Source organism: Cryptomeria japonica, chromosome 5 (genome assembly GCF_030272615.1).
Source record: "Cryptomeria japonica chromosome 5, Sugi_1.0, whole genome shotgun sequence".
In the NCBI taxonomy this organism is placed as follows: domain Eukaryota; kingdom Viridiplantae; phylum Streptophyta; class Pinopsida; order Cupressales; family Cupressaceae; genus Cryptomeria; species Cryptomeria japonica.
In genome coordinates this window covers 213,602,542-213,624,305 of record NC_081409.1, presented here as the reverse complement: position 1 = coordinate 213,624,305, position 21,764 = coordinate 213,602,542, and the positions used below count along the sequence as shown (strand labels likewise).

The following is a 21,764-nucleotide window of genomic DNA, read 5'->3' as shown; positions in this document are numbered from 1 at the left end:
CTATTTTGTCGTTTGTTTTACTTTCCTGCATGTGGCCGCTTCTTGGTCCCCTATCTAATGAAGGCCGTCTTTAATTCATATTAAAAGGCTTTACGCGGCATTGCCGACGTGACTTTGCATCTCTCCTTTACAATTTCCACTATATAATGTTGAATCATGATTTGCAATTCAATCACATTCACTTCTCAGTGTTCTTTCAGTTGATATCCTCTTATTGGGAAAAATGGCAGGCTATTTACGTTTGAGCTTAATTTTCCTGTGTGTATTTATATGTTGTTGCAGTGAGCGTGTGATGGGAGGAGATCCCGACTCGTTGCAAGATTTCTGTGTTGCAGACAAGCAAGGCCAAGGTAAAGTTTGATGCATGGATTTTTTTTCTTTCTGCTTTAGCTCTCTATGTACATGTAAGAGTACTAAGAAAATGAGAATATGGACAGTTTCGGTGAACGGCTTCTCTTGCAAGGACCCCAAAATGGTTTCAGCAGAGGACTTCTTCTTCAGAGGGCTTCGACGAGGGGACACGAGCAACGCCGTAGGGTCTAACGTAACAGCAGCCAACGTTAACCAGATTCCGGGGTTAAACACACTAGGAATATCGTTGGTCCGCATAGACTACGCTGTGGATGGAATTAATCCTCCTCACACCCATCCAAGAGCCTCAGAAATCCTGGTTTTACTTAAAGGTGAGTTGCTAGTGGGATTCATCGATACAACAAACAAGTTTCACAGCAAGGTGTTGAAGAAAGGAGACGTGTTTGTGTTTCCCAAGGGATTACTACATTTCCAGCAGAATGTGGGGCAGCGAAATGCAGTGGCCATCGCTGGGTTGAGCAGCCAGAATCCAGGAGATCAGGTTACTGCCAATTCTCTGTTTGCAGCAAATCCTCCCATGCCAAATGGTGTATTGACCAAGGCCTTCCGCAGCGATCAAACAGTAGTCGATTCCATTCAGGACAAATTCATGTAATAGCTTCCATAGATTGTTCTGGCATTCCTTCTTTATCATTCCTCAATAAATTGAACAAGAGGCCAGGCATGCAGACTAACGAATTATGAATGATGATTTATTTATTTTTGGTCATGCGTGGCTCAATATTCTTTAGAAACTAGTTTCTATTATGGCTGAAATATTCCAACTATTTTGGAAATTGAATTAATTATAAATCAAATAGCATTCGGTTACTACATGGTAAGACAAAATGGATTAAACAAAAGTATGGCTCTTGGGAATGATTTTGGTCTTATTTTCTTCAATAGTTTTAGCTTCTAGGAGAGGCGTTTCATACGAAGGATATTATATATAAATATATTTAATTTTATTTGACATGACTCACAACACCAAACATTTATTTTATCATTCATAATAGTTTTCTTAGTATTGAAAACCATTAAATAATCATATGACTTATTTCAATCTTAATAAATTTTTATGAAAAACAAACTTAATCTCTAATAAGGCCTTTCTAAAAAGATAAGCTATCCAGTCTTTTGTCCCGTGATATTACAAATGGATTATCCATTATTGGATGAAGTACTTGATATAATGCTAAAAGACTTTAATACATGAAAGATTATATTTTGGACAATGCAATTAAACCTTGATTGTCACCTAGAGTAAATAAGCCATTATGACACCTCTTATGAATTTGCAATAATTTATTCTCCTTCGTGGTTTGGAGGCCCCTATAGTTAAAGACAACCAAAGAGGTCTTATAACTTCTTTTGGTTGGGCTTTGTATCTTTGGTTTATGTTTTTCTTAGTTGCAATTGTGCTTGAGGTGGCTTTTACATTTGTTTTGGGGTCTCCGTGTGTTTTCAACATGTCTTAGCTTGTATTAGTAGTATCTTTCTTTTTGGTAGAGGATCTTATAGTGGTATATGTGTTGATCTTCAAACCATTATCACAAATTTCTTTTATAAGATAAAATTCATACGAATGAAAATATATGTAATTATATAAAGATTTTTTAAATTATATTAGTCTACTTGTTTAGCCCTATGGTCTAGTATCTAATGTTTGATGTGAGTGGGTATGAAAAAATTGGCATTGGGTAAATCTCATTGTCAAAATAATATGATGGAGTGAATGGCTCCTTAGGTTAAATGGTATATTACGATCTAGAAAAATTGGAATGTAACTAAAGGGTTCACCCTTCCTAGATATTTAACAAAATAAATTATCTCTAAAAAGACAAATTACATATTGTAGACTTCAATTTATGTCCCATAAATTTGATATTGATTATTACCTGTCACCTAGAATACACTAAGTTAGGAGAAGATAAATAAAATATAAACATTTTCATACATAATAAAAAAAATTAAGTGAATAAAAAATAATAACTGAAATGTTACAACCCACACCATGATTAGTTACAACAATGATAGTATAAACCATCTATACCTTTGTAAGAATGATTAGCAATAATAATGATTGAAAAAATAGTATGACAACTACGCTAGATTGGTAGGACAATAAAACTAAAACACCCATTATATCATATTTTTCATATTGTTTAATGATGTTTAGCAAAATTTTCTCCTTATGAAATAAAGGGAAAAAAAATCATTTTTTTAGTATTGAATATAAGATCCAAATGATATCTTTCAAAATAAAACATCTTTATACTTCTGAACAATCCCATAGTTCAATATTTATCATCTTAGTATACTTAGGATAATTGATTCAGGTTATCAAATAAGTTAATACCATGACTTGTAACCAATCTTATTGCATCTATAGATAGTTCAATATTAATAGAAAGTAATTGTATAAAGCAAGTGATTTTATAAAAGATTCCTAAAATAGTTTAGAAAATGCTAGATCAAAGTCATCATCAAGGAATACAAAAGATTATATCATTTATTAGTCACCAAATCCTTAAAATTATTTCAAAGATTAAAGATGAAGCAAGTGTAATCTACAATTTTTAAAATTTAAGATCACAACAAGAAATTACTTAACATGATCATTCTATTTTTTTTAAAAGTAGCACTTGATACTCTACTTAAACATCGTGTACTTCAAAATTTTAATGGTTGAATAGAAAACAGAAATTTTACTCATCATCCACATCAAAAAGTGATATATATTTATCCTATTTTATTAAAAAAATTGATCAATAATTGAACTAGATAATGTTTATTAAATATAATCAATAGATTGCATTGGCATGTACCTCATTAGAATTTTGTCATTCTCCTTGGGACTTTATGCTCTACATGGTCTCCTAATGTCTATATTTTGAGGAGATCTAGACTTACTAAGAGGAAAAGTTAACTATTAAAAGATATTTCATTTGAATACTAGTCTTCTTGAGCTCTTTAGATTCTTAATATTTAATATCCTCTTCTTGGAAAGCAATGTTAGGGTGCTTTCGCTTGGGCTTAATTTTCCTGTGTGCATTTATATGTTGTTGTAGAAATAGTGTCATGGGAGATATCAAAATTCCTAGAAAGATTTTTGTGTTGCAGAAAAGCAAGACTAAGGTAAATTTTGATGCATGGAATTTAAGTTTTTAGATTTAATCTCTCTATGCACATGTGAAAGTTCTGAGTGAATATGAATATGATAATGAATATAAACAATTTTGATAAATGAATTCTCTTGCAAGAACTCCAAAATTGTTGTAGTAGAGGACATCTTCTTCCAATGGTTGGGAAGAATAGGGAATACAAGAAACATTGTAGACTATAACATTATAATAGCTAATATTAAGTAGAACGTGGGGTTAAACACTTGTTGGAATCATTTATCAATGCACCAAAAGCTCAAACTATCAAAACCCGATACAAATGCCAGATATAACCCGACCAATAGGAGGCTGTTAAGCCATGTTAGGAGTCTCCAAGGAGGTTCTAACAACCAATTCAACAACACTCTGGTGATATAGTTGGTCTATAAAGCCTACTCTATGGATAGATTTAATCTTCCTCACACCAAACCCAGATCAACATAAATATTAGTTTTAATTAAAGGACAATTTCTATTATGGTTCATCAAAAGAACAATTTTTTTTTTATAGCAAGTTGTTAATGAGAGGAGATGTGTTTGTGTTTTTAAAGGGATTGCTACATTTCTAACAAAATGTGGCATAGTGAAATGCAGTGACCATGATTGCATTGAGTATAGAGAACCAAGGAGTTTAGGCTATTGCCAATTCCCTCTTTGTAGAAAATCCTCCCATCCTAGATGGTTTTTGAGAAAGGCCTTCTATACCAACAACACACTAGCCGATTTCATTTACGGAAGGTTCAGGTAATACCTTCTAGGGCTTCCTTCTAGCATTTTTTATTTAGAAGTCCTCAATTTTAATAAATGGAAGAAGTGGCCTGGTAGGCTAACAAAATAAGAATGATGATTATTATTTGTGTTATGCATGGTTTAATATTATTTAGAAACTAGTATCCATTATGGCTACAATGTTACAATTAGTTTGAAAGTAAAAGTAGTTATAAATCAATTAGAATTTACTCACTTCAAAGTCTTGATTAAGATAAATTTGAGAAAGGGTCTACACCCATTACATAATAGGCATAATGAAAAATGGAGCAAATTTCACTTGGAGTAAAAATAAAATAAAACTAAAATAAAAAAGAGAAATAAATTAATTCCATAATAGTCACTAGACACAACTGAGGACTAGTAAAAGACAATTAAAGATCTTTAAGAAGTTTTAGGTCATTAATGTATCGCCACTCATGGTTTAGGAATTAAAAATTCTCCTCCAATGAAACCTCCTTCGGATCACCTCTCTTCTCACCATCTGTGATAAGATAAAATTTAGATTGAGTGATTAGGTTTCTTTCTTTTTATTGCAAGTTCTATTTGTAGGTCCAAATGTAATAGGATCAACCTAAGAAACAATCACTTTGGCCTAGTTTTTCTTTTTTTCTTTTCTCTAGCTTATCTTTGAAAAATTGAAGAGTAATAACAATATTTATAATTGAATCAAAATTTCAGAGGATATTCTCCCGATTCAATTTGAGGGACTCCACTTACTTCACCAAGAACCTCCTCTTATCAAATTTATTGACCAACTTTTTAACATATTCCCCTTCATTTCTAGGAACTCCCACTTATAAAAATTATCTACAAGAATTTCAACATACTCCCACATATTTTATCTATCTCCTCATTTTTTCATTCAAGAGATTTATTCAAGGATAGGGTTGAGCCCAATTTATGAATTTTCCTTTTGGCCATATGTCATTGGGAAACCTATCACTTGAGGATATTGGTTTAGATATTAACTACCTTATATAGATTATTTATTGTTTCCTCTGGTAGGCCACATGATTTGTAGTAGGGACATCCTTCACAATGGTTGATATAATAAGCTTTTGAGAACTATGGCTAGTATAGGCGTTAGTATTGTAGCATCATAAATTGCATCCCTATGCAATTTAGTGCTCAATTAGGCCCTATTTTAACATGTATGGCCTCTTGCATCTAGTCATATTCATCCCAACTCAATTCCACATCTCATTCTAGCTTGTCCTTCCTATTTGGGACCCCCAGTCCCAATTTGGGGCAACATTGGAGGGAGTAAGGCATCTTGGGCTCATGGGTCTGGGCCAATTAGGGCACCTTATTCCCCATTGTTTGGGCTCAAATTCAAACCACTTAGTAATCATCTTAGTTAAGTGGGAAATCTCTACATGTGTCGGCCTGCTCCAACTTTTACACCTCAAAATGTTTGGGAGAGGTATATAAGAAAGGTATCCTCCCTTATTTTGGGAAGGGTAACTAATCATGAATCAAGGACAAATAAAGGAGAGGAACTAGAGGCAGTTTAATACAATTCAAGAATTCAAGGTATTTCATACCACCATATTCTTCATTGTGACAACCTTCAATAACCTTCATGCAAGTATATCTTTTATGATTTCCTTTTACGTCTTTTTTAGAGTCATACTATTGCATCAACACTTGTGATAATCTTAAAAGAAGCATTTGTATCATCAAATTACAAGGCATTTTCATTCTTAGATCTAGCCTCTACCACATATAAGAATGCTTTCCTTTCAAGTAGATTTCAATTATGTTTTTACATTCATTCCAAATTTGGGGTTTGACATAGGAAAAACCTTTTCTACCCATTTTTTTCTCCTCTTTTCTTTGTATAGGAACATATGATAGACCTAGGTATAGAGCAAGTAGGTAGAGATATATAGTCTACAATTTGTCAGAGCTAAAACTACTAGGAGCGGGTTGAGCTAGGCGCTTTAGTCCTAGGAGCAAGTTGAGTAGGGTGCTCGAGTTCCTCTATTTTTGCCTAGGATTCATTTTGTAGGCTAGATACAATATACTTTGTTGGATCTTATTATATAATCAGTATATCAATCCACTATATTCTTGTGCACACAAAAGGTTATCTTTTCACCCTATTTTGCATGCCTCTTCTTAAAATTGTAGATTCACCTTTCAATTTCCCCAATGTGGGACCGTTGAATTTACCTTGTGCCTAAGAGCATCTTGGGCCAAGTGGATCATTCTCCATTCCAAAGTAACTAAATTAGAAATAAGCGTAAGCTTCCTAGTTTTCCCATACAAGCTAGTGAACCCTATCTCCTCACATTACATTTTGGTGAACCAGACATGTCTTATACTTCCATTTTCTAATTTTCAGATTTGATTTGGCTATATTGCATTATTCATAATGGAATTCACTAAATCCAATTGGTATTTTATTTCACATGTGATTACATTGTTGTCTAGTTATATTTATCAAAATCATGTGTTGAATAATGGTTTCTTTCACTTCATGTTGCTTATTTTCATTCATAGTACTCTTTCCTATGATATCATTAGAATTGTAGAGATATTTCCTACTTTAAAATATTTGTCAAATCTTTTATCGATGTTGTATGTTGCCTTATGATGGTATTCTTGAGAAAATGTATAGCATATGTATATCACATAAGAACTTATGTAGAAAATGATAATACTAGAGATGACATTGACATAAACAACACTTGTACCTCCCCTAGGTTATCTTTTATTAATGAGGCTAGAGTCCATACTCCAAGACCCTATCCTCACAAAGATACCTTAGTGCAAGAAGGACAAGTTAAGCATCTTAATTTAACTAGTTCAATCACTTTAGATCCTCCCTATTCTCCTACATCTTATCTTCGCCATCAAAATATTCTAAAACAAGATGATGTTATGCATTTTATTCATGATCTATCTCCAAACATAACACTAAGAAAAAAAGAATATTTAAATGACCCTCCTTCCAGACCTACCAAAGATGACATGAATAATGATGATAGAAAGGAGAATCTCCCTACAAAGGACATTCCTTCTTTAGTAACTCATCCCTTTGGCCCTTCAAGTTATCGTTACACAACACATTTTAAAGAAATTTAGGATGAAGGTGTTGTTGGCATTATGTTGTCATTTATGTCAACTGGTATAGAAGGATCAACCAGTATGGGAGAGTGTTGACATTACTATCATTGATGTTAGTATTGTGATGTCATTGATGATCATCGATACACAAGTTCATGCTGACTTGTGTTGAAGACAAGATTTGGAGACCAGTGAAGTGACAAGTTAATGGTTGAAGGCATAGTGATGCAAACAAATGTGTGTGAAACTGGTATGAAGACATGGAATCCAAATTGATGAAGATGCAACATGATGACATCCATAAGTGAGAAAAGTTGTTGGTTGTTGATGGTGATAAAGAGGCACAATGTTATTTAAATCACAACAACACCGAAGGTAAAGTATGTGCAGACTGCCGGTGTGCAGTGTAAAGTCATACTAGAAGGACTCCCATCGGATGAAGAAGGTATCACAAGATTTAGTGAAAGGCTGACTAAGAATGTGATTCTTTTGTGAGCAAGGATGACATATGTCAAGGTGAAGATGTTTCCTCCCCTCGGTGAAGTCTCATTTATACCAGTAGAATAATTCCCCGAGATAAGGCTGCTAGAGTAGGCCAAGGCAGGTGATTGGATGCACAAAATGAATGACCAAGTGGAAGATGAGAAAGCCTCTAGAGTGTGAGATCAGAGATGAACACTGGATCAGTGTGTGAAGACATGATGTGCTACCCAGGTAGAGAAGGAAGAGTTAAGATGGTGAGTTTTCCTTCCTGGCAAACCGGTTGAGAGGAGAACCAGTCAAATGAAAATGAGGCTCTGAAATTGCACACATGGAGTCATCGGTATGAAGATGGAAAGTGGTGTTTACATAGATACATAACAGATGAAGATAGTTGGCATGAAGATATCATGCACACTACCCGTATGAAGGCAGAAAAATGCAAATTGGTAAACAAGGAGAATAGCGACATACAATCAAGTGGACAAAGAGACAAAGGTGAAGTGCTCTCAGTCTGATGAAGATGCACATGATGTGTCATCTAAGAGTGTTGTTGAATACCAACATGATTGACAATCGGGCTGAGAAAATCTACCGGAACAAGGAAGGAGAAGGCAAGAAGGTTAACCAATACGTAAAGAGGGACCGGTAGTATGAAGTATATACCAGTTATATGTTATTGGTCGACCTGACCATGATGGTTTGATATAGTCAGCTAAGGTGGATGTCGACAAAGGTGCTAAGAGAAGACAAACTAGTAGGGTTACTAGAGAACCAATAGGGTTAGATGTCTGGTAGGTGTGCCCCAGTTGAGTATTTGGTCGGTGATCCTATTTGAATCGACACAAAGGTCTAAGCTAAGATGGATATCGAAAGGGATGCCATGTGGAGCTGAGGTGGCAAGATTGTAGAGGTCGGTGAACTACCGTGACAGTGAGGTTGTTATAGAGTTGGTCGACATTTGATATTGACTGTGACTATTGTGGGTCGAGTTGCTGAGGGGTTGCGGCTCGAGGTAGGACGTATCAGATTGAATATGTGGAATGCATTGATCGATGTAGGATGTCTAGAGATATATCAAAGTTTGTGAAGCAAATCATTGAACCATTTAATGGCATTTTTTAGATGCAGGTCGACATACAGGGCCGTGTTTGGTAAACTTAGCAAACATGTATTAGAAGCCACTTGATTGGTGGAACTTGATTGATTTGTTGTAGGTGATCGATCTCTGGAAGGAGATTTGATTGGATTCGATGTGCCTCGTGATCAATGGAAGAAACCCTAAGGTGCCAAGTTGGAATGTTTCTTTTGGCAGGAATTTCTGATCATAAATATGTTGGTCAAAGATAGAATTTGCTGTTGCCTCAAAGAGAGATGCTCCCAAGTAATACCAAAGGAAAAATAGAGAAGTATATGAAGAGTGATATCTGCAAAGTATAATAGAGATTGAGAAGAAGGGAGACAACTTGTAATATGTTTTAGCGAAGGTTTAACCAATAAGGTTAAAGTAACCAGCAAGCTGCAAGAGAGTGTCAGTGAAGCCAACCAACAATGCTAAAACTAGCTGGAAGATAGTAGAGAGTGTTGAAGTGTAGAGCAAGTGAAGAGGAGATTCAATAGAGAAAAGGCAAAAGAAAGGTAACCGGTAGAATTGATCCGGTAAGGCAATAGCAGAAGAGTGTAGTAGAGAGCAGAAGATAGCGATCCAGTAGAAAGTTGAAGAGAGGTAGAGTGACAGGAAGAGTAGAGAACTGATAAGGTAGAGAAGGGGTCATATCGTAGAGAAATTATATGCGGTGGTTGCAAGATTCACTTGTAACAATCACTTTTGTATTTGATAATGTTTCTTTGTAGATCACTAAGTTGGTGCTCGGTGTAGAGGTTGTAGCTCCTTTGGGTTGGTGCCCATAAACTATAGGAGTGGTACTCCTTGGGTTGGTGCCCTAAATGTTGTAACCAAAGTGTTTCATTGTGAGATTGGATTGGAGCAGTAGACTCAAGCAACATTTCTCACCGAGGTTTTTCCCATCTTGGGTTTTCCTCGTATATACTGGTGTTATGGGATGTGCCCTTGTGTATGCTTGCATTGCATTGTCTTGATTTATCTTACTAGTAGACCCACTAGGTAATAGGATGATAACTGGTATTCACACATAGTGTAGATAAAGGGAAAAGTTTGTAAACCACTGATTCACCCCCCCTCTCAGTGGCACATTGTGTCTAACAGGTCCTTAAAAATTGTGAATATATTATGAGGTTGTCTATGGCATGATTTTGAAACAAGGCTATAGAGGACAAGGACTTGGAAATAATGAAAAGAAAATTAAGATCCTTATAGATCTTCCCTCACAAACTACAAGAGAAGATATAGGATATCCTAAGTCATCATCTCAAACATCTATGGAAGACTCTCATAAGGTTCAAATGCTTAAGGAGTACTTTGAAAAATGGAAACTATTGTCCATTAAAAAATTCTTCTTGATCAAACAATCCACCTCCTCCCTTATCAAATATTTTACCACAAGAAAACAACCCTTCGCCTTCCACTAGTGTATCTTGTCATATATCTCAAGAGACAAGACATATCCATATCGACAATTAAGAAAAACTAGCTACAAGAATAATTTGGAGAAAGAAGTATGAAAAGAATGTTATTTTTCCTTTCATAATATATGGCAATAATTATAAGAACAAAGATTGTGATGTGTATTGTCTCTTTCATCATATTTATTCTCATTCACTTAATAATTGTAAAGCTTTTACTGAATTTTTTTAGGACCAACATGATAAAGCTCATATTACTCTCACAACTGATCTTATTCTTTTTCTTGGTAAAGAGGTTGTGCCTTAGCACCCCATTTTCCTATTTTGTTTCTCCACACCATGTAATCATAGTATTTTACCTTATGGTGAACTCTTTTTTTGCATGGTGTTATTCTTTCATTTTCAATCTTACTTTGTGAGAAACATAATAGCTCCTTTTCCTTGACCTTCACGCTTGAGGGGAAAGGATTCTATCTCTTATTCTTTTTGTAGACACTCAAAATTGGTAAATTCCTACGTTTTTTATTTAAACCTAATTACATGTATAGTCTTTATTATTCACATGATACTGTCTTGCTTCTCCTTTCCTATTTTTTGTCCAGTTCACATCATTTTCTCCCCATTTCAATTCTAGGATATCATTTTGGCCTAAAATCCATCCCATTGATGTCAGTTCATTACCATTTCAATCCTAAAATGTCAATTCATCCGAAAACCTATCTCGATTAGGTCATTTTTCTCATATTTTGATCTTGTCATTTCCTCTTTCCCATTTTTGTTTAGATTGCATCATTTTCTCCCAATTTCAAGTTTTGATGACATCATTTTTACCTCTTCTCCTTCCTCATTGCATTGCATCGGTCCCATTTCAGTCCTATGATTCTCTTTGACTTGGTTTACCCATTTTTACCTACTTTGACCTAATTTTCCCATTTCGATTGAACAATTCTTCCCATTTTATGTTCGAACCTTCCTAGTTCTTCCCATTTTTATCTAATTTGACCTAATTTGACTTAATTTGACCTAGTAAAGGTCTCTAGACATCAATTTGACTTATATGTCCTTTTAGGTTCAATTAATTAAACCCCTTTCTTAACTAACAATTATTCTAAAGTTAATTAAATAAATTTAATAATTTATTTATTTATCCCCTTCATCAAATTATTAAATAAATTTATGTTATTCAATTAATTTAGTCATAAATTAAATAATAGATAAATAAATTATATTTATTCATTTATTATATTTATATTCTTCCAAAATAAAGATAATTAATAAATTTAATTTATTAATTCATCTTTATCTTCTTTTTTTTCATGAGATATTTAATAAGTTTTATTTATTAAATTATCACTCTTTATCCTCTCATATGAGGATAATTACTGTTTTTTCTTATTTTTTAATTCAATCTTCTATTTATCCTCCTAATTTTTTAATTTGGGGAAGTAATATCTTCCCTAATTTTTAAAAATTAATTTTTTTTTTAAATATCTCATTTATTTTAATTTTAAATTAAAAAAGGAGAAATGAACATGCGAAAATCAGCTTTCTTCTATTTCCTCCACTTTCTACATCTTCATCCTTCCTCGAATGGCATCTTTTTCATGCACTCAATCAGGTCCATTCGATTAACCTTAAATTATTTTGATCCCGACCATCCATCATTTTTCTAGTTTTTTATAAATTGAGACCTTGTTCTTCATTCAAATTATCCACCTTTTTTGCATTTTTATTTTGTCAAAATAGTTTTCAATTATCCATTGTTTAGCATCATTATCATGTCCATTTAGTAATCCCACTTCTACTATTTCTCGCTATCAGTACTTTATTGCTTAGTATTTGTGCACCTTGCATTAGAGAGAAATATATCATAATTAGAGAAGAATGAAGTAACTATTGGAATCAATGAACACTAAGAGGGGGGGCGTGAATCAGTGTTATATAATTCGCAAACTTATCAAGCTGATTCTTAAACCAGCAGATGCATGAGAAATTAATCGAAGTGCAAAAACATAAAGTAAACAACCACACAACCATAACACCAATATTTTCATTTGGAAACCTGAAAAGGGAAAAACCATGGTGAGATTGAGTACCCATAATATTATTATACTATGGCAAGTAGTAGAACAATATTTGAAAAGAGGAATACACTTGCATTTAGGCACACTGCCTAGAGCTCACTGCTCATTTACAAAAGGGCTACAACCTAGAGGAAGGCTCATTTCCTTACATGCTATCACAAAAGGATTACAATGATCAATGAGCTAAAGTGTAGCATCTAACTATGCCAAAATACAGTTTTGGTTAGGCTCAGATTGTCTCCTTCAATTGATCTGTCATTCTGCTCTATAATATTGCTCTGTCACATACTAGAGCACCAAAATCTTTACCAAACTTACAAATTCGCTCACACAAACTTCCTTCACTCATCGCATATGAAAAAATGATCAACCAAATATCTTATATATGTGCACCATCAAAAAAATTATTTACTAAGTCGGCTTCCAACAACCATATAACACGCAACATGAAATGTGTTTCACCAAGTCGGCTCGATCCAATCACAAATCCACATGCAAACCAAAATAAGATGATAAAATGCTTCCCATAAGTCGACCCAATCACCTCAAACATAAAACTAATCACCGAAATCAGCCCAACAAATCCACAACACACGTTACTCCAAAATAGTTCTATCCTAACTGAGTTACCGGATACTGGAGCTCTAAAATTACACACAATTCAACACCGGATATTAGGATCATGAAGTAATTTAACTCGAACCTTGAACTAGCTAACTTGATCACCGCAACCAAAAATACGTCACTGGAATCAAGATGTGCACCATGATCTTATGCTCTACCGGTTACTATGTTCCACCTTCCAGACTTATGCCTTATGAACAAAATGACTTCCGGTAAACTAGATTCATGTACACAGGATGTGATCTAAAAACTGAGTTGCCATTAATGAAAACCCCTAAACATCTATCATGCACCAATATTCACCGAAACAGTGTCTCTTGCCAATAATCTCCCCCTTTGGCATTGATGGAAACACTGTGAAAAATGAGCTGAATGAACTGTAAGTTCCCCCTAAGAATTTACACCATTTTCCACTCTACTCTCTCCCTCTTTGACAACAATGCCAAAGAGTTCGCCAAAACTGATATACAAAGATATGTACAACTACTCACAAAAACTTGAAGATGTGTACAAAAATTGTTCTAAGGGAAAGCAAATGATTATCACATGCCTTCTTCAAGATCTCCAAAATGCTTATCATTCCACTGAAAAGGCAAGCATGCATTTATGTTCCCTATCTATCTCCATAATAATCTTATTTAGTGCATCCTTAGCATCCTGCATGCTACTCATCAAAGAATCTATCCGGGTAGTAATAAGACTCCTCAGTTCAGACACTCTACCCAAAAATCTATCCCTTTCTTGATTGAAACCCTTGATCTTATTCAATATACTCACAACTTGGGGTTCAAAATTGCTAGCCAAAGATGATTGTGGTGCATATGACTATGATATGCTTGCTAGCTGACTTTCACATTCCCTTATTTTCTTGTCAATGTCTATAGTAAACTTGGGCAAAATCAGACATGACTTAGAATCCTTGGTTTGGGGGCTTTTTCCCTTGAACTTAGTGATGTCTTATCTCTTTGTATGCATTCACAATGCCTCTCTCTCTTTCTCTTTATTCTATTGTACAATGAGTATGTGTGTAGGCTCATACTCCCACTAAAATGGTGGACTAAATGTAGTATTGTAAATTGCATCTCTATACAATTAACTTCCTAGCTAGGCCTTATATAAGAATATATGGCCTATATCATATATAGTGTTGTTCATCCCAACTCAATTCTACATCTCATTATGGCTTCTCCTTCCCATTTTGGACCTCAAGCCCCAATTTAGGGCCACATCGGAGGGGTCAAGGCACCTAGGGTGATCCACTCTCTAGACTGGGCAAATCAGGTTGCCTTGTCCCCTGTTGTTTGGGACCAAATTCAAACCACTTAATAGTTAGCTTGGTTTAAGTTGGAAATCTTTTCTCATATCAGCTTGTTCCAAGTTTTACACCTCAAAATGCTTGGGAGATTTATATTAGAAAGGTATTGTCCTTCTTTTGGGAAGGATAATGAATCACGAATTAAGGATGAATAAAGGAGGTTAACTATTCTTATTATTCAATGTATTTCATCCCACAATATTCTTAATTGTGGAAACCTTTAACAATCTTCATGCAAGCATATATTGTATGATTTCCTTTTATGTATCTTGTATAATCATGCTATTGCATAAAAATATGTGATCATCTTCAAAAAACCACTTGCATCATCAAGGTATAAGACATTTTAATTCTCAAATCTAGCCTTTGTTACATATCAACATGCTTTCCTTTCAAGTAAATTTCAATTCAATTTCAAGGTTAATTCCAAAATTAGGGTTTGACTTAGGAAAATTGTTTTCTACCAAATAATTTCCCTCTTTTATATGTGTAGGAATAGGTGATGGACCCATGAAAATAGGAACAAATCAAGCAGGTAGAGATCTATTGTTTGCAATTCGTCGGAACTGAAACTGTTAGGAGCAAAGTGAGTAAGGTGCGTCAGTCTTAGAATTAGTTCAAGCAGGGTGCCCCATTTCCTCCAATTTTTCCTAGGGTTTATTCTATAGGATAGCTATAGTCTACTATACTAGATCTTATTCTAGGATTGGTCTATCAATTAAAAATTTTCCTATGCACACAAAAAGGTCATCTTTTCACCCCATTTGCATCCCTCCTTAAAATTGCAGAGTCACCTTTCAACTCTCCCCATTAAGGACCATTGAATTCACCTTGTGCCTAAGAAAATATTGGAACAATTGGATCATTCTCCCTCTCATAGTAATTAAAGTGGAAATAGGCCCAAGATTTCTAGTTTTCCCATACGGGCTAGTGATCCCTATTTCCCCACATTACAAGTATAGAAAAGATTTTTATTGTTAGATTGATGAAATTTACTAAGAAATGTAAAATTAGTTGGGGATAATTTTGTAGTGGGGTGATCTTTAAGGGGAGGGGTATAATTCTTACCCATAGGTATGATTAATCTTGAATAGGGGAGTTGGGTGGGGTAGCAATCTCATGAGAAGAGAAAATGAAAAAACTAATGAGGTGTTTCTTTAAGGAGACCTTTTTTGGTTTGGCAAAGTAAGAAGAAAGGTATATTATATAATGAAAGTAGATCCAACCCAAGAAGTGTCATGTAACAATTAGTAGGGTTGGACATGCCAAATTTTTCACTTTTCAAGGCTGGGAAGCTACTCAAACCTGATAAGTGAGGGGTTATATATGCATTTTATGAAAACAAGAACTAAGGTAAGGGAAAAATTATAATAGTACAGGTAGTAGATAATCCCCTAGTGCAAGAAAATATCAATTTCATTTAATTGGACTTAATATTTAGCTAAAGAATAATGAAGCCAAAATACAAGATTTATCCTAACATTATGCCTAAAATGGTTAATCATTGAGAAAAGGTATGAAATAACCCTTTTTTAGTAACCTCCCAATGTAATATACCACATAAAAAATTTAGAAACTTGCTTCTAGATGCTAATGAGGTCATCTACATTGTACCCTTTCTATAGCCTACTAATTTTGACTATTTTAAGGAACCTTCTAATAGTATTCGGGTAATTATCTTTCACCTTTTCAAGGATTTGAATCCAAACCCATTAACAACATAATTTTAAGGTGAGTAAAGTTCAATAGGCTCAAACTCAAACCTATTGGAAAGGGTTGTGCACAAATTAAATAAAACTCACCTTGTTTTAATTGAATTATTTTAATTGGATATGAATTGATTAAATGCAAGAACTAAGGCTAATGATGCAAAATTGAAAGTAATCAACATATACCAGATAGTTTTAGAGCATATATGCATACTTTGAGAAAATATTTGGAAAAGGGAAGCAAAGAGGAATCTATGTCTAAAAGTTGGGCTCAAGAATGCTTGACTATGGGGCTAAGCGACCTAGTCTCAAAGGTATCAGTTTCAGATATTAAAAATAGTTTTAAGATCACAATGTTGCTTTGAATATCCTCCTAAAATTTTGTCAAAAAGGTGTTAGATGTTGTTTGCGATTTCCATTGTCCAAGTTTTCTAGTTCTTCAAAATCTGGTTCAATTTGTTTCAATCTATACTTTTTTGAACTACATTTATTCTCTTATGATCCTATCATGTACACACATAAGTGAGAAAAAGTATTGTTGGGTTGATAGGGAATTTCCTAGGTGAAACCTTGAGTTTAGAATTAACGTGATGATGAATAAAATGGAAAAGGGAGCATGCCATTATGAGGTAGAGGCTAGATCTAAAAATGAAATGCTTAACTAAAATGTTATACCTTATTTTGCAAATCTCCTTTGCCTTTAAGTCTTCATAAAAAGGTTGATGTTGGGAAGTAATATTCATGGATGTCTTCATAAGAATTTGATCATAGATGCCATCTTGAATGCTTGAAATGTGAATACTTGACCTCTCCTTTAGTGCTGCAATGATGCTTTATTGCTTAATCACTTAAATTTGAATTGTGGAGTGAATTTCCTTGATGAGAGAGTTGTTTCAAATGAAGGGATAATACTTTCTTTTAGTTTCAAATGAGGTGATAAGATGATTTTATACCTATCCTCATGAAACGTGTTAAAAATTATGAAGAAGGCTGACATCAGAAAACATTTCCCACTCAACAATTTATGACCATTAGAGGGTTCAAATTTGGGTCTTTGGTTTGGAGTATGATGCTTAGCACCATGGTCAATCTCATCTGGTCTAAACCAAGGTCTAGAAATTAGAGAAAATAATGAAGATGACAAATTTGGCACTGGTGTGAGTAAAATCCAACATAATTAGGGTGTAAGGGAAATTTTTCCAAAGTGAGGTTCAAGTGAGTATGGAATTTTATAAGGATACAATTTATGACACTATAGCAATACTACTCCAAATCATGGTGTTATGATTTTAGGGGTTGTGGTTGGAAAAGAGATTAGCAGCCATGTTGCCTTCTCTAAAAATATGCTATATTTTAAAATCATCTAAGTTGATAATGCTTGCTTTAGCCTCCCTAATAATATCTTCATATTTCTAGCTCAAGGTTGAGCTTTAGAACTCATCATATCTATAATATTTTTGGAAATTCCTTGATAATTACCTTTTTGATTCCTTTGTTGATATCTAAAAGGATGCCATACTAGATAGGTGGACTTTCAAATTTATAGAGTAGGCATTGATGAACTAACTCCCACACACCTAATCCAAGTTTTCCTTAGTTGAAACATCAAATTTGAGTCGAGTAACTACATAGCCAGTATATAATGGATAAAACTAAAAGTATGGCTTTGGGAATAATTTTGATCTTGATTATAACTCTAAAAAATTAGTTCCTCAAAAAGGCTAGTTTATATAGGTGAGGAAATTTATTTTGATTTAATTTATGCTAATAATATATAGTATTTATATATACATTATGTACAATTTTCTTTTTTTTTTTCAATCTAACAATCATTAATATGAACTATCTCAACTTATCTATTTGTTAAATTATATATTTTGATATCTCTTCTTAATGCTAGAGTTTACATAAGATGACACGCAATAAAAACACTTGCCTTCATATACAATGGTCAACATTCATAACAATCTTCCATAAATGACATCCATAAAATAATCATGAGACATTGCGTTGTATTAAAGATTGATCACCCATAGTAGAATGTCATATCTAATGTAATGATGATAAAACTTTGTATTCCTTGTTCTAATATAAATCATAATTTTTTGGACAACTGAATGTATCTTTGATTGTTACAACAAAATAAACAAGGCTATGTTGATACCTCTCATGATTTTGTAATAATTTATTTTCCTCTATTCTTTAGAAAACTTTATAATTATAACCAATTAAAAAAATCCATATTAAAATTTTATGTATAACACTAAAAATTACATATGACATTTACAATCTCACGTTAACTTTTTTGCTCACTTTGTGTCCCTCTCATGATTCTGTAATAATTTATTTTCCTCTATTCTTTAGAAAACTTTATAATTATAACCAATTAAAAAAATCCATATTAAAATTTTATGTATAACACTAAAAATTACATATGACATTTACAATCTCACGTTAACTTTTTTGCTCACTTTGTGTCCCTCTCATGATTTTGTAATAATTTATTTTCCTCTATTCTTTAGAAAACTTTATAATTATAATCAATTAAAAAAATCCATATTAAAATTTTATGTATAACACTAAAAATTACATATGACATTTACAATCTCACGTTAACTTTTTTTCTCACTTTGTGTCCATTCCCTTAGTAGCCTACTTCTAGGATCATGTTTTCTCCTCAATTTTCTTAGTTATTATTTCTCGTGGTCTCTTTTTGTCAACTTTTATGTCCTTGTGGCAGCCTTATGCTTTTTTAAACTTGTCACATCCTTTTTGGAGGTAAAATTGTCTAGAATCTAGTACAATGCTTGGATGTCTATGTAGCATGCAAACATTCCATGACAATTTCTTATTTTATGGTTGTTTCTACATGAAAGACTACCTAACTCTTATTTTATGGTTGTTTCTACATGAAAGACTAACTCTTGGACTGCCATGACTTTATTTAGGCCGTTAGTTTCTTGCTCTGGCCAATTTCTCTCTCGTTGGCCACATTTTTCTGTGTTCAACATTGTCACACCCTTTAGGTTCATTCCTCTATGTGTAAGATCTCTACGTGCTTTATTTCATCTGCAGTAAGCATGGGATAGAAAGAACATTGAAGGCTATATTTCACAAAGAGGCCATGAGCAGATTATAAGGCTCAATTCATTAAGGCATTCTGTCAAACAGCTCACGTGCCTTGTCTATGCTTCCACATTTTGCATACATGTCTACCAGAGCATTTATAACTGTAAAATTCTAAAAATAATGCGCATTCCATTATGATTTGATAGATGCGGATACCCTGTTCGAAGCTCCCGTTGTTCCCGCTGCAGCAACCATTTGCATAGACTGAAGCTAACGGATCACCCTTGTGCTGGAAACATACCCACGTCTTAGATGATGTTGGCAGCGTTATTTAGATGTATGCAAATTAAAAATGAAGTCGACAGAAGATTAAAGATCAAACGCTTACGGGTTTCTACCGTACTTTGCGCGGGAGGGCAGTTTGAATTCGATTTTGTCGTTCTAAGGGGTCGCTTCTTGGTCCCCTATGTAATGAAGACCGTGTATAATTCATATTAAAATTAAGCTTTACGCGGTATTGCCGACGTGACTTCGAATCTCTCCTTTACAATTTCCACTATATAATGTTGACTCATGATTTGCAATTCAATCAAATTCACTTCTCAGAGTTTTCTCTGTTGATATAATCTTCTTGGGAAAAATGGGGGGGTGCTTGAGCATGAGCTTCATTTTCCTGTGTGTATTTATGTGTTGTTGCAGTGAGCGTGTGATGGGAGGAGATCCTGATTCCTTGCAAGATTTCTGTGTTGCAGACCGGCAAGGCCAAGGTAAAGTCTGATGCATGGAATTTATGTTTCTTTTTTGTTAGCTCTCTATGTACATGTAAGAGTACTAAGAAAATGTGAATATGAATTCGAATATGAACAGTTTTGGTGAACGGCTTCTCTTGCAAGTACCCCAAAATGGTTTCAGCAGAGGACTTCTTCTTCGGAGGGCTGCGACGAGGGGACACAAACAACGCCGTAGGGTTTAACGTAACAGCAGCCAACGTTAACCAGATTCCGGGGTTAAACACTCTGGGAATATCGTTGGTCCGTATAGACTACGCTGTGGATGGAATTAATCCTCCTCACACCCATCCAAGAGCCTCAGAAATCCTGGTTTTACTTAAAGGTGAGTTGCTAGTGGGATTCATCGATACAACAAACAAGTTTCACAGCAAGGTGTTGAAGAAAGGAGACGTGTTTGTGTTTCCCAAGGGATTACTACATTTCCAGCAGAATGTGGGGCAGCGAAATGCAGTGGCCATCGCTGGGTTGAGCAGCCAGAATCCAGGAGTTCAGGTTACTTCCAATTCTCTGTTGCAGCAAATCCTCCTATGCCAGATGGTGTATTGACCAAGGCCTTCCGCAGTGATAAAACAGTAGTCGATTTCATTCAGGGCAAATTCATGTAATTGTTTCCATGGATTCTTCTGGCATTCCTTCTTTATCATTCCTCAATAAATTGAAGAAGTGGCCAGGCATGCAGACTAACGAATTATGAATGATGATTTAATTCTTTTGTTATGTGTGGCTCAATATTCTTTAGAAACTAGTATCTATTATGGCTGCAATATTCCAATTATTTTGGAAGTTGAATTAATTATAAATCAAATAGCATTCAGTTGATAGTAGTGCACAATGGGTAAAACTAAAAGCATGGCCCTTGAATGATTTTGTTCTTTGTTTTCTTAAACACTTTAGGGTTTTGAAGTGGAGCGTTTCATATGAAAGAAAATCATTTATATATATATATATATATATATATATATTTGATGTTAAATTTTATTTGAGATGGCTCGCAACATAAAGCATTCACTTTTTTATACAATTATTGACATTGATAATAATTGTCTTATAATTGAAAAACATTAAATGATCATGTGACTTATCTCGATCCTATCAAATTTCTAACATAAACGAACTTAATCTCAAAATAGGTCTTATTAAAAATATAAGTTTTCTACTCTTTTAGTCCCATACCCACTATTGGATCACTATTGGATCAAGTACTTGGTATAATGCTAAAAGGCTGCAATATTCTTTGTTCTAGCATAAAAGATTAGAGTTTGGACTATTCAATGAAACTTTGATTGTCACAATAGAAAAAAACATACTCTTTGACAACCCTCATGATTTGCAATAATTTATATTTCTATGTACTTTGGATGGCCCTATGGTTATAAACAACAATAAAGTGTTGCATAAGGGTTTTATGATTTTTTTTTTGTTTGGATTTGCATCCCATGGTCTAGGTTTTTCTTAGTTGCATTTGTGCTTGTGGTGGCTTATAAATTTGTTTTAGGGGTCTCTCTTTGTTATAAGCATGTCTCAACTTATATTAGTAGTATCTCTCTTTTTGGTAGAGGATATTATGGTGGTATATGTGTTGATCTTGAAAGCATTATCACAAATTGGTCGCATAAGCCAAAATTCATATCATGAAAAATAAATACAATTAAGTAAAGATTTTATAAATTATATCAATCTACCTATTTAGCCCTATGGTTTAATATCTAATGATTGATATGAGTGGACATCAAAAAATGGCATTGGGTAAATGTCATTGTTAAAATTATATGATGAAGTGGATGACTCCTC

At 34.0% G+C, this 21,764-nt stretch overlaps 1 protein-coding gene and 1 pseudogene across 1 annotated transcript; both read left to right on the top strand.

Annotated features, from left to right (window-relative positions):
• Positions 1-204: 204 nt before the first annotated feature.
• LOC131030187 (putative germin-like protein 2-1) lies at positions 205-979 on the top strand. The gene is made up of 2 exons (XM_057960899.2): positions 205-350; positions 438-979. Exons 1-2 carry the CDS (start codon positions 224-226, stop codon positions 965-967), a joined length of 657 nt encoding a protein of 218 aa, XP_057816882.2. The 5' UTR covers positions 205-223; the 3' UTR covers positions 968-979.
• Positions 980-19,891: 18,912 nt separating this feature from the next.
• On the top strand, positions 19,892-20,578 carry LOC131875818 (putative germin-like protein 2-3; annotated as a pseudogene).
• The last annotated feature ends 1,186 nt before the right edge of the window (positions 20,579-21,764 follow it).